Here is a 15790-nt window from a genome sequence, read left to right on the forward strand (position 1 = left end):
ATGATTGTAAAATCTTTGAGGCAGGGAGAGTCATTCCCACGAGCACAGTGGGACCCTGATTTGTTTGAGGCCTCTAGTCACTAACACAATACACATTTATAATAAATAAACTGGAGGGTCTATTTCCCAGTCTATAAATGGGAAAAATAGTTCTGTAATAGTCTTTCTGGGCTGTGGTCGGGATTACTTAGTTAATAACTGGATACTCTTTGGAAATTATAAAGCACTGGATAAGTGCCAAATAATATTTTTATCCACAAGGAACATAAATTTCAATATATCACCAAGGGTGAATGTTTTAAACATCCCCACTATATATTTTTGGAAGCTTTTCAACCAGTGAACATTTCTGTTTGCTCATTTGCCCAAATTTTAGGTCTTAATTCAATACATGACATTTCATTTCTCTCACTTCTTTCATTCTAGACAACCACATTTTTAGTTATGGTATGTGTTGGTTTAAACTTGTGCAAATGCACCACACACTGTGCAGACATTTGCAAAGCTGTGCCTTTAGACCTAAAATGTTCATGCTTCCTCTTTGAATGGTTATTTAATTCACCAACAAGCTGGGGAGGTATGACCGTAGTATCTGTTTGCTGCCTAGATTTGAAAATGTCCATTCGAGACCACAACAACACTCTGATTCTGGTTAACCCACTGGCTGTCTGCCCTTTCAGACTGTCACTTCACCTTTGTGAAAGCTGTTATATTATTATTTGTTATTACTGGGTCAAATACATCACTTCACGGCTCTGACAGGCAAAGCATGACAACCATGTTGTAAAGACACTGATTATTGTAAGTGCAGACAATTTCTCCAACTTTTTCTCAAATTATAGGATCAAATTCCTGTAATTTTGAGATATTGTTCTGGAGTTTTTGTTCCCTCAAAGCCCAGCTTTTTCAGAATCCCAGCTACTTCTGTGCTTTACTCCCATTCTGCTTATTGTCAACATCAAGTAATACAGGAGGCATTGTGATCACTTTGGATAAAGCATTAGATTCACAATTACATATTACTCCAAATACCGCAGAGAACAAATGGGAAAGGGCTTAAGGGATAACCCACAAAAGTCATTAGGTTCTGTCATCTGCTATTGTCTCACCACACTATAACTCAAATTGCATCTTAACTAACATTTAAATCGTAAGGCTACTTTTTAAACAATGTGTTTCTACCAAAAGTCAAAAGTCAAGAGGAAAAAACACTAGGGTAAATGATATATTTGGAAAATAACAGTCGAGTTACAGTACACAAGAGTTTGCTTCTTGGAAATATGTAATTTGTTTAGTGATTCATCGCTTCTGCAAAGCTAAAGAAAAAAAGAAATAATACAGACAATACAACCCAAAACAAAGACTGACAGGCAATTCTGGGCTAAGTGATGTGGTAACAGTATAAGCTGTGATGATCTCAGTCAAATACTACAATTATACAACATTCACTAAGCAGGAATGAAATGTGAAAGATTATTCTGTACCTAAATTATCAGCAAGTCTATAGCACCCATCACTATGGTATCTAGGCGCTAAGTCGGCCCAGGTACAAATACAAAACTCTGCAAACTTAAAACTGCCAATTTTGCAATGGTTTAGATGCTTTCTATATTTACAGGGCTAAATCTTGAGGCCTTTGTACAGCTTTTATTTAGGTGCAACTACACTGGCTGCAGTGGGAGTTTTGCCTGGATCAGGTTTGTAAAGACTCCACATTAGACTACATTTCAACAAGTCATAAACCATGACTTTATGAAGCTTACAGATTTTCCTCCAGCCCTGATGAATCCTTTGTCAAATCTAGATTCACCTTTTCTCTGATAGCCATAGATTTTTATGGCCAAAAGGGACTATTATGATAATAAGTTTGATCTCTTGCATAACAGAGGCCAGTATTGTGTTAAAAGGTGCTAAGCCAGACTTCACCCTGCCTGCTCTGCATATAAATATTGTATGTTTAGATATTGGAATTTGAAGACTTCTTTATGGTCCTGCCTAAGACAAAACAGTTGATTCATTCAGCTGATGCAATGGGAGAATTGGGAGAATATTAGAAGCAATATATTGTGGCACAGAATGATACAGAGAAAGATGCTTATATGATAAGATCTAAAATCTCAAAGGATAGAAGGGGAGTACTAGTGGCACCTTAGAGACTAACCAATTTATTTGAGCATAAGCTTTCGTGAGCTACAGCTCACTTCATCAGATGCAGCCCTTCAAAAATCAAAATACAAGATTCGTAACAACACTTTAGGAAAGAAAAGAGTAGTATATATTTGGGAATAACTCCTGTGCCAGTGTATTTGAGCAAGAAAGATCACAGGGAACTTCTTTTCCAATATAAGCAACAGGTCAGAATCTTTTCACAACATTAAATATATGGCTAGGAGAAGAAGATAGATATTGCATCCGCCTGTTTTCTCAAGGTGGCCTGGCTTACCTATTAGATGGCATGGCTAGCTCTATCAGCCAGCAGGTTAGTATGCTGCGCTCAACAGCAAACAGTAATTGGCAAATGGTACAGATGGACTATAAATCTCACACTATGGTGCCACTGTTCGAAGTAGATTTCTCTAGTCAGTAGATTCCAGTAACTGAAGACACAAAGAAGCATCTTTGCTCCCACTTACTCAATGGGCTGGGACACAATTTAATTTACAGCTGTTAACCAACATGTGAATATAATGAAGTAAGGTTGCAAGAAGCTTCTTATTGAGGAATAACTTTCGTTAATACATTTGTCTTTCATTGAAAGGCTTAATTAATATACACAACTCTCAGCTCCAGGAATAGGAGACTACAAAATATTAACATACCTTTGCTGATGAACGTAAGTCAAGAGCATCACAGGACTGAGTAGAATGATGAGAAAATATCCTGGGGCGAACCCTGTCGCACCAGCTCTTGTGCTTATATGAGACTTATATATGAGTTTATATGTGCTTATATGAGACTGTTTAGTGACTCCAATCTACATTATATCATTTTAAAACTGAATGTAGAGTTTGAGATAATCATCACTTGCATTCAGTTTATCCTTTTATATATACAGCTTCATGCCTTAATCATTAATGTACATCTTGTGATGTTCTGAGCACTTCCTCTGAGGTAGTCAGTGCCTTCAACTCCCATGGATGTCAATGGGAATTGATGGTCCTCTGGACTTCACCGAATCTGGCCCAATAACTTCAGTAGCAGTTGAAAGCTCTCGGTACCTTGCACAATTGGGCCCTTCGCCAGTTATTCCAGAAGAAGGATGCGACTTACTTTATGCACTAGAACTTCTGCTTTTAGCTCAATATTATATAAAATAAACTCAGAACTTGAAAAATAAAATATGAAACCCAGGAGGGTCTAAAGAGACCATGCTTACTTGCCTTACACGTAAGTGATACCATTGAAGTAATCTGAATACTCACATAAGTAAAAAGAAAAGGAGTACTTGTGACACCTTAGAGACTAACCAATTTATTTGAGCATAGGCTTTCGTGAGCTATAGCTCACTTCATCGGATGAATGAATGATGAATGTTGCATCCGATGAAGTGAGCTGTAGCTCATGAAAGCTCATGCTCAAATAAATTGGTTAGTCTCTAAGGTGCCACAAGTACTCCTTTTCTTTTTGCGAATACAGACTAACATGGCTGTTACTCTGAAACCTGTCACATAAGTAAGGCTCTCAGAATTGGTCCCATACATAATTCACCAAAACCAGAGGTTCCCATTTGCTTTGATTCAGTAACCAGGAATACATTAGATAGCTGAGTAATTGCTGCATTCAATGTTGCTTGTAAAGACATCAGTAGCAGCAAGTAGAGGCATAAGCAAAGCATTTGCTACATTTATTTTCTAAGCTACGTACATATAAGGCAAATACTAAGAAAGGAATATTTCTTCCGTTGCACAATTACTTAATTTAAATACATTTATAAATTTTAACTCGCTATTATTTCTAATTATGAACTACCAATTCAACCAAGCTTCTCCTGAACTATGTGGAATGCATACTCCCTTTCAGTACTCCTACTCGTGATGCCAAAAAATAAATGGTTTTAGCAAGATAATGAAAACTGCATGGAATATTTGTTATCTCATTCCATTATTTCTTACTTTTACAGAGATTTGTGTTTGTCTATGCAGTAAATGATTGTTCACCCATTACTGTCAAGCACTTGTCTTATTATGCCACATTTTCTTGTAAATCACAAATATTCTGTGTTTAAAATCATTTTCATGTCTAATGACACTGTCTTGCTGGAATGAAAGGATTATTAAGGAATTAGAAAGCTAGTGTCAGCCTATCAAAAAGATTTACCATCATTACAAAAATGATTACCATATTTGGTGTACAAGGTCAGGAGAAAGCACCCTACAAAATTCAATGGCTGACATTTTTCCTGCAGAATAGCTTGTAAAAGATCATTGAGAACTCAGGGCTTACTTACAAGGCAGAGAAAGGGATTTAGAGACACACAACTGTCAGCAAAAAACTGTCTGTTGAAGGTAAATTTACCTAGATTTTAGTAAGGCGTTTAATACCATGCCACAAGGGGAATTATTAGTTACATTGGATAAGATGGGGATCAATAGGAAAATTGAAAGGTGGATAAGGAATTGGTTAAAGGGGAGACTACAACGGGTCCTACTGAAAGGTGAACTGTCAGGCTGGAGGGAGGTTACCAGTGGAGTTCCTCAAGGATCGGTTTTGGGACCAATCTTATTTCATCTTTTTATTACTGACCTCAGCACAAAAAGTGGGAGTGTGCTAATAAAGTTTGCAGATGATACAAAGCTGGGAGGTATTGCCAATTTAGAGAAGGATAGGGATACCCTACAGAAGGATCTGGATGACCTTGTAAACTGGAGTAATAGTAATAGGATGAAATTTAATAGTGAAAAGTGCAAGATCATGCATTTAGGGATTAACAACAAGAATTTCTGTTACAAACGGGGGACGCATCAATTAGAAGTAACGGAGGAGGAGAAGGACCTTGGAGAATTGGTTGATCATAGGATGACTATGAGCCGCCAATGTGACATGGCTGTGAAAAAAGCTAATGCGGTCTTGGGATGCATCAGGAGAGGTATTTCCAGTAGGGATAAGGAGGTTTTAAAACCATTATACAAGGCACTGGTGAGACCTCACCTGGAATACTGTGTGAAGTTCTGGTCTCCCATGTTTAAGAAGGATGAATTCAAAATGGTACAGGTACAGAGAAGGGCTACTAGGATGATCCGAGGAATGGAAAACTTGTCTTATGAAAGGAGACTCAGGGAGCTTGGCTTGTTTAGCCTAACTAAAAGAAGGTTGAGGGGAGATATGATTGCTCTCATTAAATATATCAGAGGGATAAATACCGGAGAGGGAGAGGAATTATTTAAGCTCAGTACCAATGTGGACACAAGAACAAATGGATATAAACTGGCCACTAGGAAATTTGGACTAGAAATTAGGCGAAGGTTTTTAACCATCAGAGGAGTGAAGCTTTGGAATAGCTTTCTGAGGGAAGCAGTGGGGGCAAAAGATCTATCTGGCTCTAAGATGAAACTCGATAAGTTTATGGAGGAGATGGTATGATGGGATAACATGGTTTTGGTAATTAAATATTCATGGTAAATAGGCCCAATGGCCTGTGATGGGCTATTAGATGGGGTGAGATCCGAGTTACCCAGGAAAGAATTTTCTGTAGTATCTGGCTGATGAATCTTGCCCATATGCACAGGGTTTAGCTGATGGCCATATTTGGGGTCGGGAAGGAATTTTCCTCCAGGGCAGATTGGAAGAGGCCCTGGAGGTTTTTCGCCTTCCTCTGTAGCATGGGGCACGGGTCACTTGCTGGAGGATTCTCTGCTCCTTGAAGTCTTTAAACTATGATTTGAGGACTTCAATAGCACAGATATAGGTGTGAGGTTTTTTTTGTACGATTGGTGGGTGAAATTCTGTGGCCTGCGTTGTGCAGGAGGTCAGACTAGATGATCATAATGGTCCCTTCTGACCTAAATATCTATGAATCTATGAAATTGTCTTGCATCATCCTCTCTCAAGAAGTGAGGAGGACTTTTCCAAAGCTTCTGTAAGCTATATGATGCTAGATATAATGATAAGATGTGCTGTCATCATGAAGTAGATAGTCTCTATGACTTTCCCTAAGGATAATATGTACATTATAGCATGATTTCTAGCCTGGAATAACCACTCTCATATTGAACATTTCTTGGCCATCTTTCTACTTGAGAGAACAGACTGCCCAAGATAATATCAAAACCTGGGGTTGTGTCAAGTTTTCTTATTTCTATTTCAGTAAAGGTGTTTGATGCTGCTCCTGCTGTATGAGGCTGTGGCACACAAAAATAGTTCTGAACACAGCCTTGATAGAGGGCTCTCACTGAAAGAGGTTATCATTTCAGGTATGGATGGGATAGAGCACTTCAAGAGATTTTCTCACATTCTGGAGAAATAGTTTTTCTGATAGACAGTGAAGCCTCCTTCAGATATGTACATGGAAATAAGGGTCATCCAAGATCCCCTAAGACATTTAAGTACTGATTTTACTGACAGTTATTAAAAATTTATCTACTTCAATGCATAAAATTATTGTATTTGTTCTCTACCCTTGAGTAATCTCCGTCATAGACCTACAAACAGTAGAAATATGAACTCCCAGCATTAACACTAACATATTCCAGACTGTCAGACAAACAAATGCTTAAGGGCATTATAGAGATATGGACACATATCACTACATCTATGGTGGTATCTATGTGGTAAACTGATATAATCGTATCTTTCTGTCCTAGAATATCTGAGATATCAGACTGTAAAGTCATTATATTTTTATTTACATGTATAGTAAAACTATTTTAGGTCATTTTATTTGTTATAGTAGTTATAATTTTCTTCTTCCTTTGAGCCCTGTAGTGTTGGACTCATGGCAACTAAGGCCACTGGCTTTACAGGCAGAAGGATACAAAATTTAATCTCAGTAAAACTGTCAAACTCTCTAACATTTTTTATTAGTTTATCTGTAGCAAACATAGCCTCTACAGAATACAGGATGGTATGGCGTGAAATAAAGGTTTAATCAGCATTCATATGGTACGACCTATACAATTCACCTACAGCTTCACATCTTTGAACCACCTCTCCTTGACTCTGTTGATTAATTCATCTCCTCCATGACTATTTCTGGTGTTTCAAACCATTGAGCAACTCCAAAGAAGTGCTAGAGAAACATTTTGTTCTTCCCCTCAAAAACATGTGGAATCCCCTCTCCCATCTGCACCCCAAAGAAACATTGCATTGGTCCGAAGCATGGGATGGATAATTCTCAGCCTTAGTGAAGCGATGGGTGTGCGGAGTAAGATCATGGCCCCCTTCAAGGCTAGAAACTGGATGGAGTATGAGCTTCCCCTACACTCAGTCAATTCCATCAGACATGCAATGTAGACTAAGATGCATAGATGCCATACTGCTACTTTCATTCCTCCCAGGTACACCACCAAAACTGATGGTGTTAACCATGAACAGTGCCTGAGCTCTTTGGGTCATTCTGTATCTGTCCCCTAAAAGGTGTGCAAAAGGAAGGCAGGCTCCTTATGCATTCTCACCCACTGGCACCCCTGCACAGGGCCAACTATAATTTGCATTCCAGAAGGGAGATTTGTTAGTGAATTGGTCAGTACACAAGAAACAGAGTACCATGGTGCTATTACAAAGACTTCAAAAGCTCACCTGTACATGAAAAATCATCCACACGGATGTATCCTGGGACACAGTCACAACGATATGTTCCAGGCAGGTTAACACACACTGTATTGGCATGGCAATAATGCATCTTAGCAGCGCACTCATCAATATCTGAGGGGGAAAAAGAACCAGCACAAACAAAGTCAATTGCACAGTTAAATGCCCATTGTGACTCAATATTGAAATAAGAAAAGGAGTACTTGTGGCACCTTAGAGACTAACCAATTTATTTGAGCATAAGCAAGTCAGCTGTAGCTCACGAAAGCTTATGCTCAAATAAATTGGTTAGTCTCTAAGGTGCCACAAGTACTCCTTTTCTTTTCGCGAATACAGACGAACATGGCTGTTACTCTGAATATTGAAATAAGAGAAGAGAAATTCCAATTACAAGCCCCAGAAGAATTTCAAAAAAGCAACATGTCTTAAACTCTAATATTAATCTACTAGCATAAATTTACTAGTAAAATATTTCTTAAAGTGGAGTTAAGGCTTCTGCAACACAACGTGTCTCTGCTGTACACTTCCAAACCCTAAAGTTAAATGCTGGAAAACCAGGAAATACTGAATTGCGGTCTTCTCCTGTATTTTCTGAGACAATGTTAGATTACAACAAAAATAATCACAAACTAAAAAGAACCAGGAGATGAATAGTTCAGGTACTGCTTCCCAAACAACACACCTGGACAACTTTAATTCTGCCCCCATAAAGCAGCTAGAATATGAAGATGCAGTAGCTCCCAGATACACTGAGTGTCACAATGTATCAGTCAGGAGTAGTGCTGGACAGATATGAAATAGCAATGTTTGTTATACAGCAAAAAAAGGTGCTCTGATTTTCCAAGTTCCTAATTTGCACAAGCTGTAACAGCTACCAAGGGGCCCTTCCAGGAACCTAGTATCACTGTAGAACAACAGTGCTTCAGGTCACGTCTCCATTCCCCTGACACAGCCCTACACTGTGGACTACAAGAAGGTAGGTAGAACTGGGCCAGTTACTTCAGCTCTGTGCCACTCAAGAATCCTCCTACTCAACTAGGAATCTCAAATGGCCACTTAAGCCAGCTTCTTATCTGCTTTGCATCATCCCAGTGGGACAAAGCAGATTTAGCAGGGCCAAGGACCTGGCCTTGCAACTCTATTTGTTATTAGTAGATCACAGTATCTATTGCAAGGCCTCAACTCAAAACCATGTTTGTTACCAGAGAAGGGGGACAAACTGCCATGAACTATATATTGTAAAGCTCACTTAGAGGCAATCTTTTCCCCAGAACATAAGGTACTTCTACATTAGGACTGAACAGTGGACTTTTTTCTGATTGGGACTGATTTTCGTCTCACTAACACCAGTTTTCTATGAAGCAACTCTATTGGCTTTAGAAGATGTACTCTTGATTTATGTATGTCAAGATAAGTGAAAGGAGACTCGGACCCATTTTTTTTCTTATTACAAGTTATTTTATTGAATGTCCATGCTCAAGAAACTAAATTGACAGCAGCACTGGAGACTGAAGTCTCTCTATGTCCACTGTATAGGTACAGATCAGACAGCAACACTGCATGCTTCCCCAGAGCCCTCCTACCACATGCCACAACTCTGGTCGGAAGGAACCTCTAAGGGTGAGAAAGCAGTTCTGTTTCCATGCTGATACAGTCCCTAGGCTTTGTGCTGAGAGTTGCAACAAACATGCCAATTGTGCTGATGGTTTGTATGCTATTGGACAGCTGTCCATGAGGAACTAGACTGGGACCACAAACTAAATCATTTCATACTGGCCACCAAACAGCTGTTAGTTGGTACTGACTTTTGATCACTACCAACCTGGGCTGAATTTGAAATGATGGCCTGGAAGCAAAGGACTCCACACCCCATTACAAACACCTTGAGCTATCCCACTATCCTCATTCTTGTTGTTTCTGATGCTGAGCCGCTTGTTAAAATGTATTTATTTCCAAATAAATAAATAAGGGTGCTTCCAAGTTACCAGTGATTAAAAGGAAATTTACAACCCTGAGCAAAATATCTATGTCGCACATTGATCCTATTAAAACTCATAAAGGAGACTAAGAACTTCAAAAGTTGATTTGATTACTAGTTTGTATCAGCAGCAGTCCTTATGTTCAGGTATTACAAAGACTATGTCTGAGTCTGGGCCTGGCAAAAGAGGTGTAAGGAGTGAGATGAAGCCCTCTCCCCTCTTTTGCCACTCACATAGGCCCATCCTCAATCTCATCTTGTGCCTTTTCCTCTTATATTCCATATTGTCCCTTGTAGCCCATAAAGCTAGCTTTAGGATTTTATTTTAGTCAGTAGTAACACAAAAGAACCAACAGGCCTGTATCTCATAAGACACTAAATAAGCAGTTAGCATAAAATTTTGAGGCTTTTGAACTTCTGCACAGGTAAATGGTCCAACAGTTCCCTGTTTCCCAAGACTCAGGGTAATAGCTTAAGTGGGGAGTTTGTGCATAATGATACCAAGTAATCACAAGAACACTGAACTGACGCTAACCTTGGATATTTTAGGATAAAATGTTGGCAAATGCTTAACCGTGAACTTGCCTTGGCAACAAACTGATGTATACGATAATTAGTTAACATTATTAATATACTAATCTATAGGATAGAGAAACTCCAACGTTATTAGGGTGAGGAAGTTAGATATGGACAAGGGAGCATAGACATGTTGAATTAATATTCATGATGGGCTCTAGGCCCTATAATAGGCCAGACCACCATCTAAGATGGAGGAGTGGGGCATGGGATGGTTGTCTTCAATTGATCTGGACCTGGACCATCATTTGGCATGCCAAGGACAGAGCAGTTTCTTTGCTTCTTGGCACCAGATCCCCAAAGAAGGGTGAGAGTATGTAAGTATACGAGTACATACATGAGGAATGGTACAAGACATAACCTTAATGCTGCATTTTTGCTATCTTTTTATGAGGTTTGGAGCCTTTGTGTCTTTACTAATTGTGTTAATAAAAGTTGTTAAAACTTTGCTTTGCCCTCAGTAAGAGTGTCTTCATTGTGCACACCAGGGTTCCCAACCAGATACTGAACTTAATAACCTTGGTTCTGTTGTGCCTGAGTCAGAGACTAGAACTCCACAATCCCCCAGATCTTTAAATGACAATTAATTGGAAATCAAAAATTATTAATAACCTTTAAAAAAAGCTGAGCTACAACTTTCAGTTCTTTACATTCTCCACTGTCCTGGTAGTACTTTTAAGCCTAATCAATGTGTTGCTTTTTCAGGGGGTAGTGGTCAGAAGTCACAAGTTGGCAACAGTATTTTACTGGGACAAAGTCTACGGAGTAGTGCTTGGGCCATTTACTTAGCCCACAATTTTTGGCAAAGTCTTGTGTAGAACTAAATACCCACGACAAAAAGCTTTAGTTTTTTACATAACACTGTTAGAGCAGCATCCATAAACCACACAGTGGCATGCATCAGCATGAGTGTAATAGGACTCAAATTGCAGTTCATGCGTATAGATTGCTTGTCGTATTCGAAATATCAGAGCTCATCTTTGGGTGGTCTTTTGAGGTGATTAAAAAATACATGATTTATGTTTCTCTCTAGGCTGGTGAAGTAGTTTGTTTTTCTTTTAAAAGGGTCTACATATGGTCTTTAAAATGAAACTTGACACAGCCTAATGATCCTTCACATATCACCAACTTCCATCTGCATAAACTAGTTCTCTACAATAACGAAGACCCATTTGAGCTAGATCTTTTCAGTGAGGATCACTGAATTATGGGGTATAGTTTGGTTTTGGAGTGAGGGTATTCTTTTTACTAGGTTCAAAGTATTTTCTTAATAGGTACTTAAGTAGGTTTTATTGCCTGTACCGAATGCTCCTTAATAAAATGCTCACTACAATATAGCAGCCCACATAGGGTTTATAGTTCCTCTGTTCCTAAAATAGGATTCATGTACTCAAAGGTGATGTTAATAATAAAAATGGAAACAGAAATACTACTCTGGGGCAGATCCCTGGCTGGTGCAAATCAGCATAGATCCATTGACCTGAATGGAGCTGCCTTAATTTATACCAGCAGAGGATCTGGCCCTCTATTTTCCAGGTGGTCAGCATAGGACAGTCCCCATCAGCCTCAATGTTGAAGAGTTGCTGTCTAACCATTCCTAATTTTTTTTAAACGCCGGAAAATATCACTATGAATGACCTTATCCTTGTGCAGCTCTCCTTGACATCAACATCAATTGTGGCAGGAGAGGAGGACAAGAGAAAATTAAAGGGTCAAGGCAAAAGAAATGTTATTACTATAAAAATAATTAATTAAATGTATATAACTTTTAATACTATTGGGTTATTAAATGTACATCCGGTTAACAAATTCAGTTAAAAGTTGGGGGAAAGCCATTTTAGGTAAGTATGCCATATAATAGGAAAGGCAAATGAATTCGGAAGTAAGCCGTGAAAAACCAAGCCTGCTCCAAGACGAAAGCAAGCAAGATGAATGAACATATTGAGTATGTACTGCTGGTACATTTCTGGCTCTAAAACAATATTAGCTGTATGCTGCAAAAAGCAACTATACTGACTCTAAAAGGGTTTTTCCTCACCTGCAAATGTGCTGAAACACATAGTGGGACTCTGGGAATGAATCCTCTGGGAATGAATCCTCAGCCCCAACATGTTGTGGAGCTAAGGAACCCATATAGACATGGTAGTGCCTCATGCTGGGTTTGGGAGCAAATTAGCACATGTATCCAGCTGCTCCTCTCCTACATGTGGTTTGGCTATGTGGATCTTTACAGTGAATGGACCCACTTCCGCTCTCAGAGTTCCACTGTGGAGACACATTGCCACAAATATATTTTATACACAGCTTACAGTGATGTTTTCTGTTCAGTTTCTCTGCTGTTTTGAGTCATATCAAGCCATTTTCATCTTTAACGTAAAGTGGGTACAACTCCTATTACTGCAAAGGGAGTTGTGTCTCTTTTCCCTAGGGATGAATTTGACTAATTATTTTCACTGTTTTAACCCCATAAACACCTAAATAAGCAGACACAGAATATGACCCTCTGTATATATTGATATGCAGACCAACTCCCTTCAACAGTCTAATCACTGAGGTTAGTCTTCCACCTGATTGCTCAGACTGCCCCATCATATTATAAAAACATTAGCAATTTCCAAAAAAAACCTCTCCAGATCTTCCTTTTTCGATGCCTAGTTCCCTAATGAAATGATGTGGGTTTTTTACCCCTATCTTTGAGGCTGCTAGGTGCAATACAAATATGCAGCCTGTCAGAATAACCTTGCAGGCAAAACAATTCAAATGACCCACTGGTAATTTCATGCATTTTAAAATAGCCTTCTTAGACAGGGTTAATGTCATCACTAGTTGTTTGAGATTCCAGTGCTTATCTAAATAAATAAAAAGTGTTCCAGCAAAACAACAGGATCTTTCTACCTGCTGGACTTAATTTCAGAATTAAATGCTGCCATTAAAAAAAAATCCTCTCAAAACCTATTTGCTTTCTTATTTGGGATCATATTGTGCCAAATTTCATCTTAAACTGCGAACACTTTGAAGGCGAGGACATCCCACAACTCCTCTTCCCCTTCCCAACTCCAAAATTTCTCTTCTCTGACCCTGCCACCAGAAATTGATGCTGCCGGTTATGTGGAACATGAAAAAGTGGTTTGGGTTGTTTTTAAGACATATGTTGTGCCTTGCCCTTGTCCACAGTCATGTTAGTCTCTGGTCTAAACGACCTGAAACCTTTTTCTGCCAGCACCCTAACAGCCTCACATGTAAGCTCCTGAAAGGCCCACAGCAGATCTTAATGTGTGTTGAAAACTTGGTGATACCACAAAAGTAAAATATTCTAAATAATGGAACATAAAAGGTATCCTGGAGTTTCAAACAACTTAATCCTTCCCCCCACCCCCACCCCCGGATATCAGAGTACTCTTGCTCCACTGGCTTCCTATCATATTCACTCCTCATCTTCAATGTTCTCGATCACTCTGCCCTTCCTAGATCTTGCCCCTCATTTCTAACTGTTCTTTGTCACTCCATCCTCTGCCAGTTTCACTTGATTTCAGCTCCGTTAGTCTCCTTCTCCCACTCACAACTGTGCATTCTTTTCACACAGGTCTACTGCACCCCATGCCTGAGAGAGACTCATTTCTCCACAGCCTTTCATCTTCAAATTCTGCCTCAAAACCTACTTATTTCGACTAGCATTTTGTCAGTCTCTATTTGGATGCTCCAGATGGCTACTCGCCACTGACTATGACAAAAATAAAACATAATAAATAAATGAATGATAAAAAGCTTGTTACGTTAAAACTGATGTAGTTACACCAGTGCAAGTTTTTTTTTTTTTATAGGAGACGAGCCTTAAACGACTAACAGAAGTCTAGATCCTTGCCTATACTAGAAAGTTGTACTGCTTTAACAATACCAGCATAATCAAAGCAGCATAATCCCTTCAGATGGATGCAGCTATAGCTATATAAAAGTATTTTAATACCTATTTAGCTATTTCTGTACAGGCAGAGGAATAAGTCACCTTTACAGCAGTATAACTACAGCCATTTATCCATATAGCAGTATAACTACATCCATAAATCCACTAGGATTTTTTCCAGTATAATTATACTGATTTAAAAAAAAAAAAATCACACCCCTACCTGAACTCGTTCTACTGGTAAAATTTTCTTGTGTAGGCTAGGCCTTATCTAGAGTAACATACTTCTTGAGAAGGACGAAATAAAGTGTGAATTAAATTATCCTCCCTCTCCCTCTTAGATGTTAGCTCTTGTCTGACATATACACTCCCTGGTGGGCAGGTACTAGCACAGTGATTGAGGTTCCTAAAAGCCACTGTAACATAAATAATAAATTATAATACTTATGTGTAAATTACACCTACTTAGACTCACCTCTGGCTTTGGCCCTGAATAAGATAAATGAATGATTTAACCTAAGTTCTCCCAGGGTTTGTTCCTTTGGAAACTGTCCAGAAACTCCTTGCATTTTAGCTGCACTTGATCATATGAACCTTCTAATCTTTCCAATTCCAGCTCCTGTTAGGACCAGCTCCTCGTGTGGCATGAGCTGTGCAGAAGCATTCCATAGACATGGGAGCTTCTAGAGGCCATGGTGCCTCAGGCAGGCTCAATATTTTCTATAGTACAGGCCAGATCGTCCCCTTTTACACACATTGAGAAAGCAAAATCAAAAATAGCTTAGGCTGAAGAACTGATATTAATTAGAGGTTCGATTCACCAGACCTGCATGTTCCTTTTTTTTTTTAAACTGATCTCTCCCCTTTCCAGCCATGTAAATATAAACAGCTGCTCTCTATAGGAGAAAAGGGTGTTTTGTTACAGACAGCTGTTTTGAAAGTGTAAATGATCATTTTAATGCTGTTGGGGTTGATTTTTTTTTTTACCCGTTGGCTACATTAAGCCCAGGTACTCACTGGCATGCTTTTGCAGATGATCAGCTGTCTTCAGTCAGAGCTTAGACTTCTGATATTTCTAAAGTGCTTATTTTCTCTATTACATTTGGGAACAGTCCAGCAAGCAGCCATTCTTACAGGGCATCTGCTTGCTAAGATGTGCTCTGACATGGTGAATTTGGCCTTCTATCACCTTCGGAATATTGCCAGGGTACAGCACATGCTCACTTCTTCCCATCCCCTCCCTCTTGTTAATGTTCTCACAACTTCAGTTCAAGCTCAGATGCACCAATCATCAATCTAGTTATGCTACACTGATTTTTTTTTTAAAACCTGTAAAGCTCTTCACAACCTGAGCCTCAATTAATCTGGTCACCCCCTTGCACCCAGCATGTGTAAGCCGAGGTCACTTGTCACACCATTCCCCCAAAATCCCATCACCCTCGTACCTAAATTTAGCATAATCCTTTTTAGAATTCCCTGCCCGAGGATATCAGGAACAGTGCCACTTTTTAAATGATGCTTGAAGACTCCCTCATTTTTCCCTTCACTTCTCATCATTAGCTTGGTACAGTTGGGTATATTATTAAGGG

General features: G+C 39.1%; 1 protein-coding gene across 2 annotated transcripts in view; it reads right to left on the bottom strand.

Annotated features, from left to right (window-relative positions):
- The window catches only part of NELL1 (neural EGFL like 1), a 430252-nt gene that overhangs the window by 225214 nt on the left and 189248 nt on the right, over positions 1-15790 (bottom strand). For both annotated transcript variants that reach the window (XM_077820141.1, XM_077820140.1), the window contains exon 13: positions 7735-7860. In XM_077820141.1, the coding sequence (XP_077676267.1) occupies positions 7735-7860 (126 nt within the window). The remainder of the gene's footprint in view (positions 1-7734; positions 7861-15790) is intronic.

The sequence above is a fragment of the Eretmochelys imbricata genome, chromosome 6 (assembly GCF_965152235.1).
Source record: "Eretmochelys imbricata isolate rEreImb1 chromosome 6, rEreImb1.hap1, whole genome shotgun sequence".
In the NCBI taxonomy this organism is placed as follows: Eukaryota; Metazoa; Chordata; order Testudines; family Cheloniidae; genus Eretmochelys; species Eretmochelys imbricata.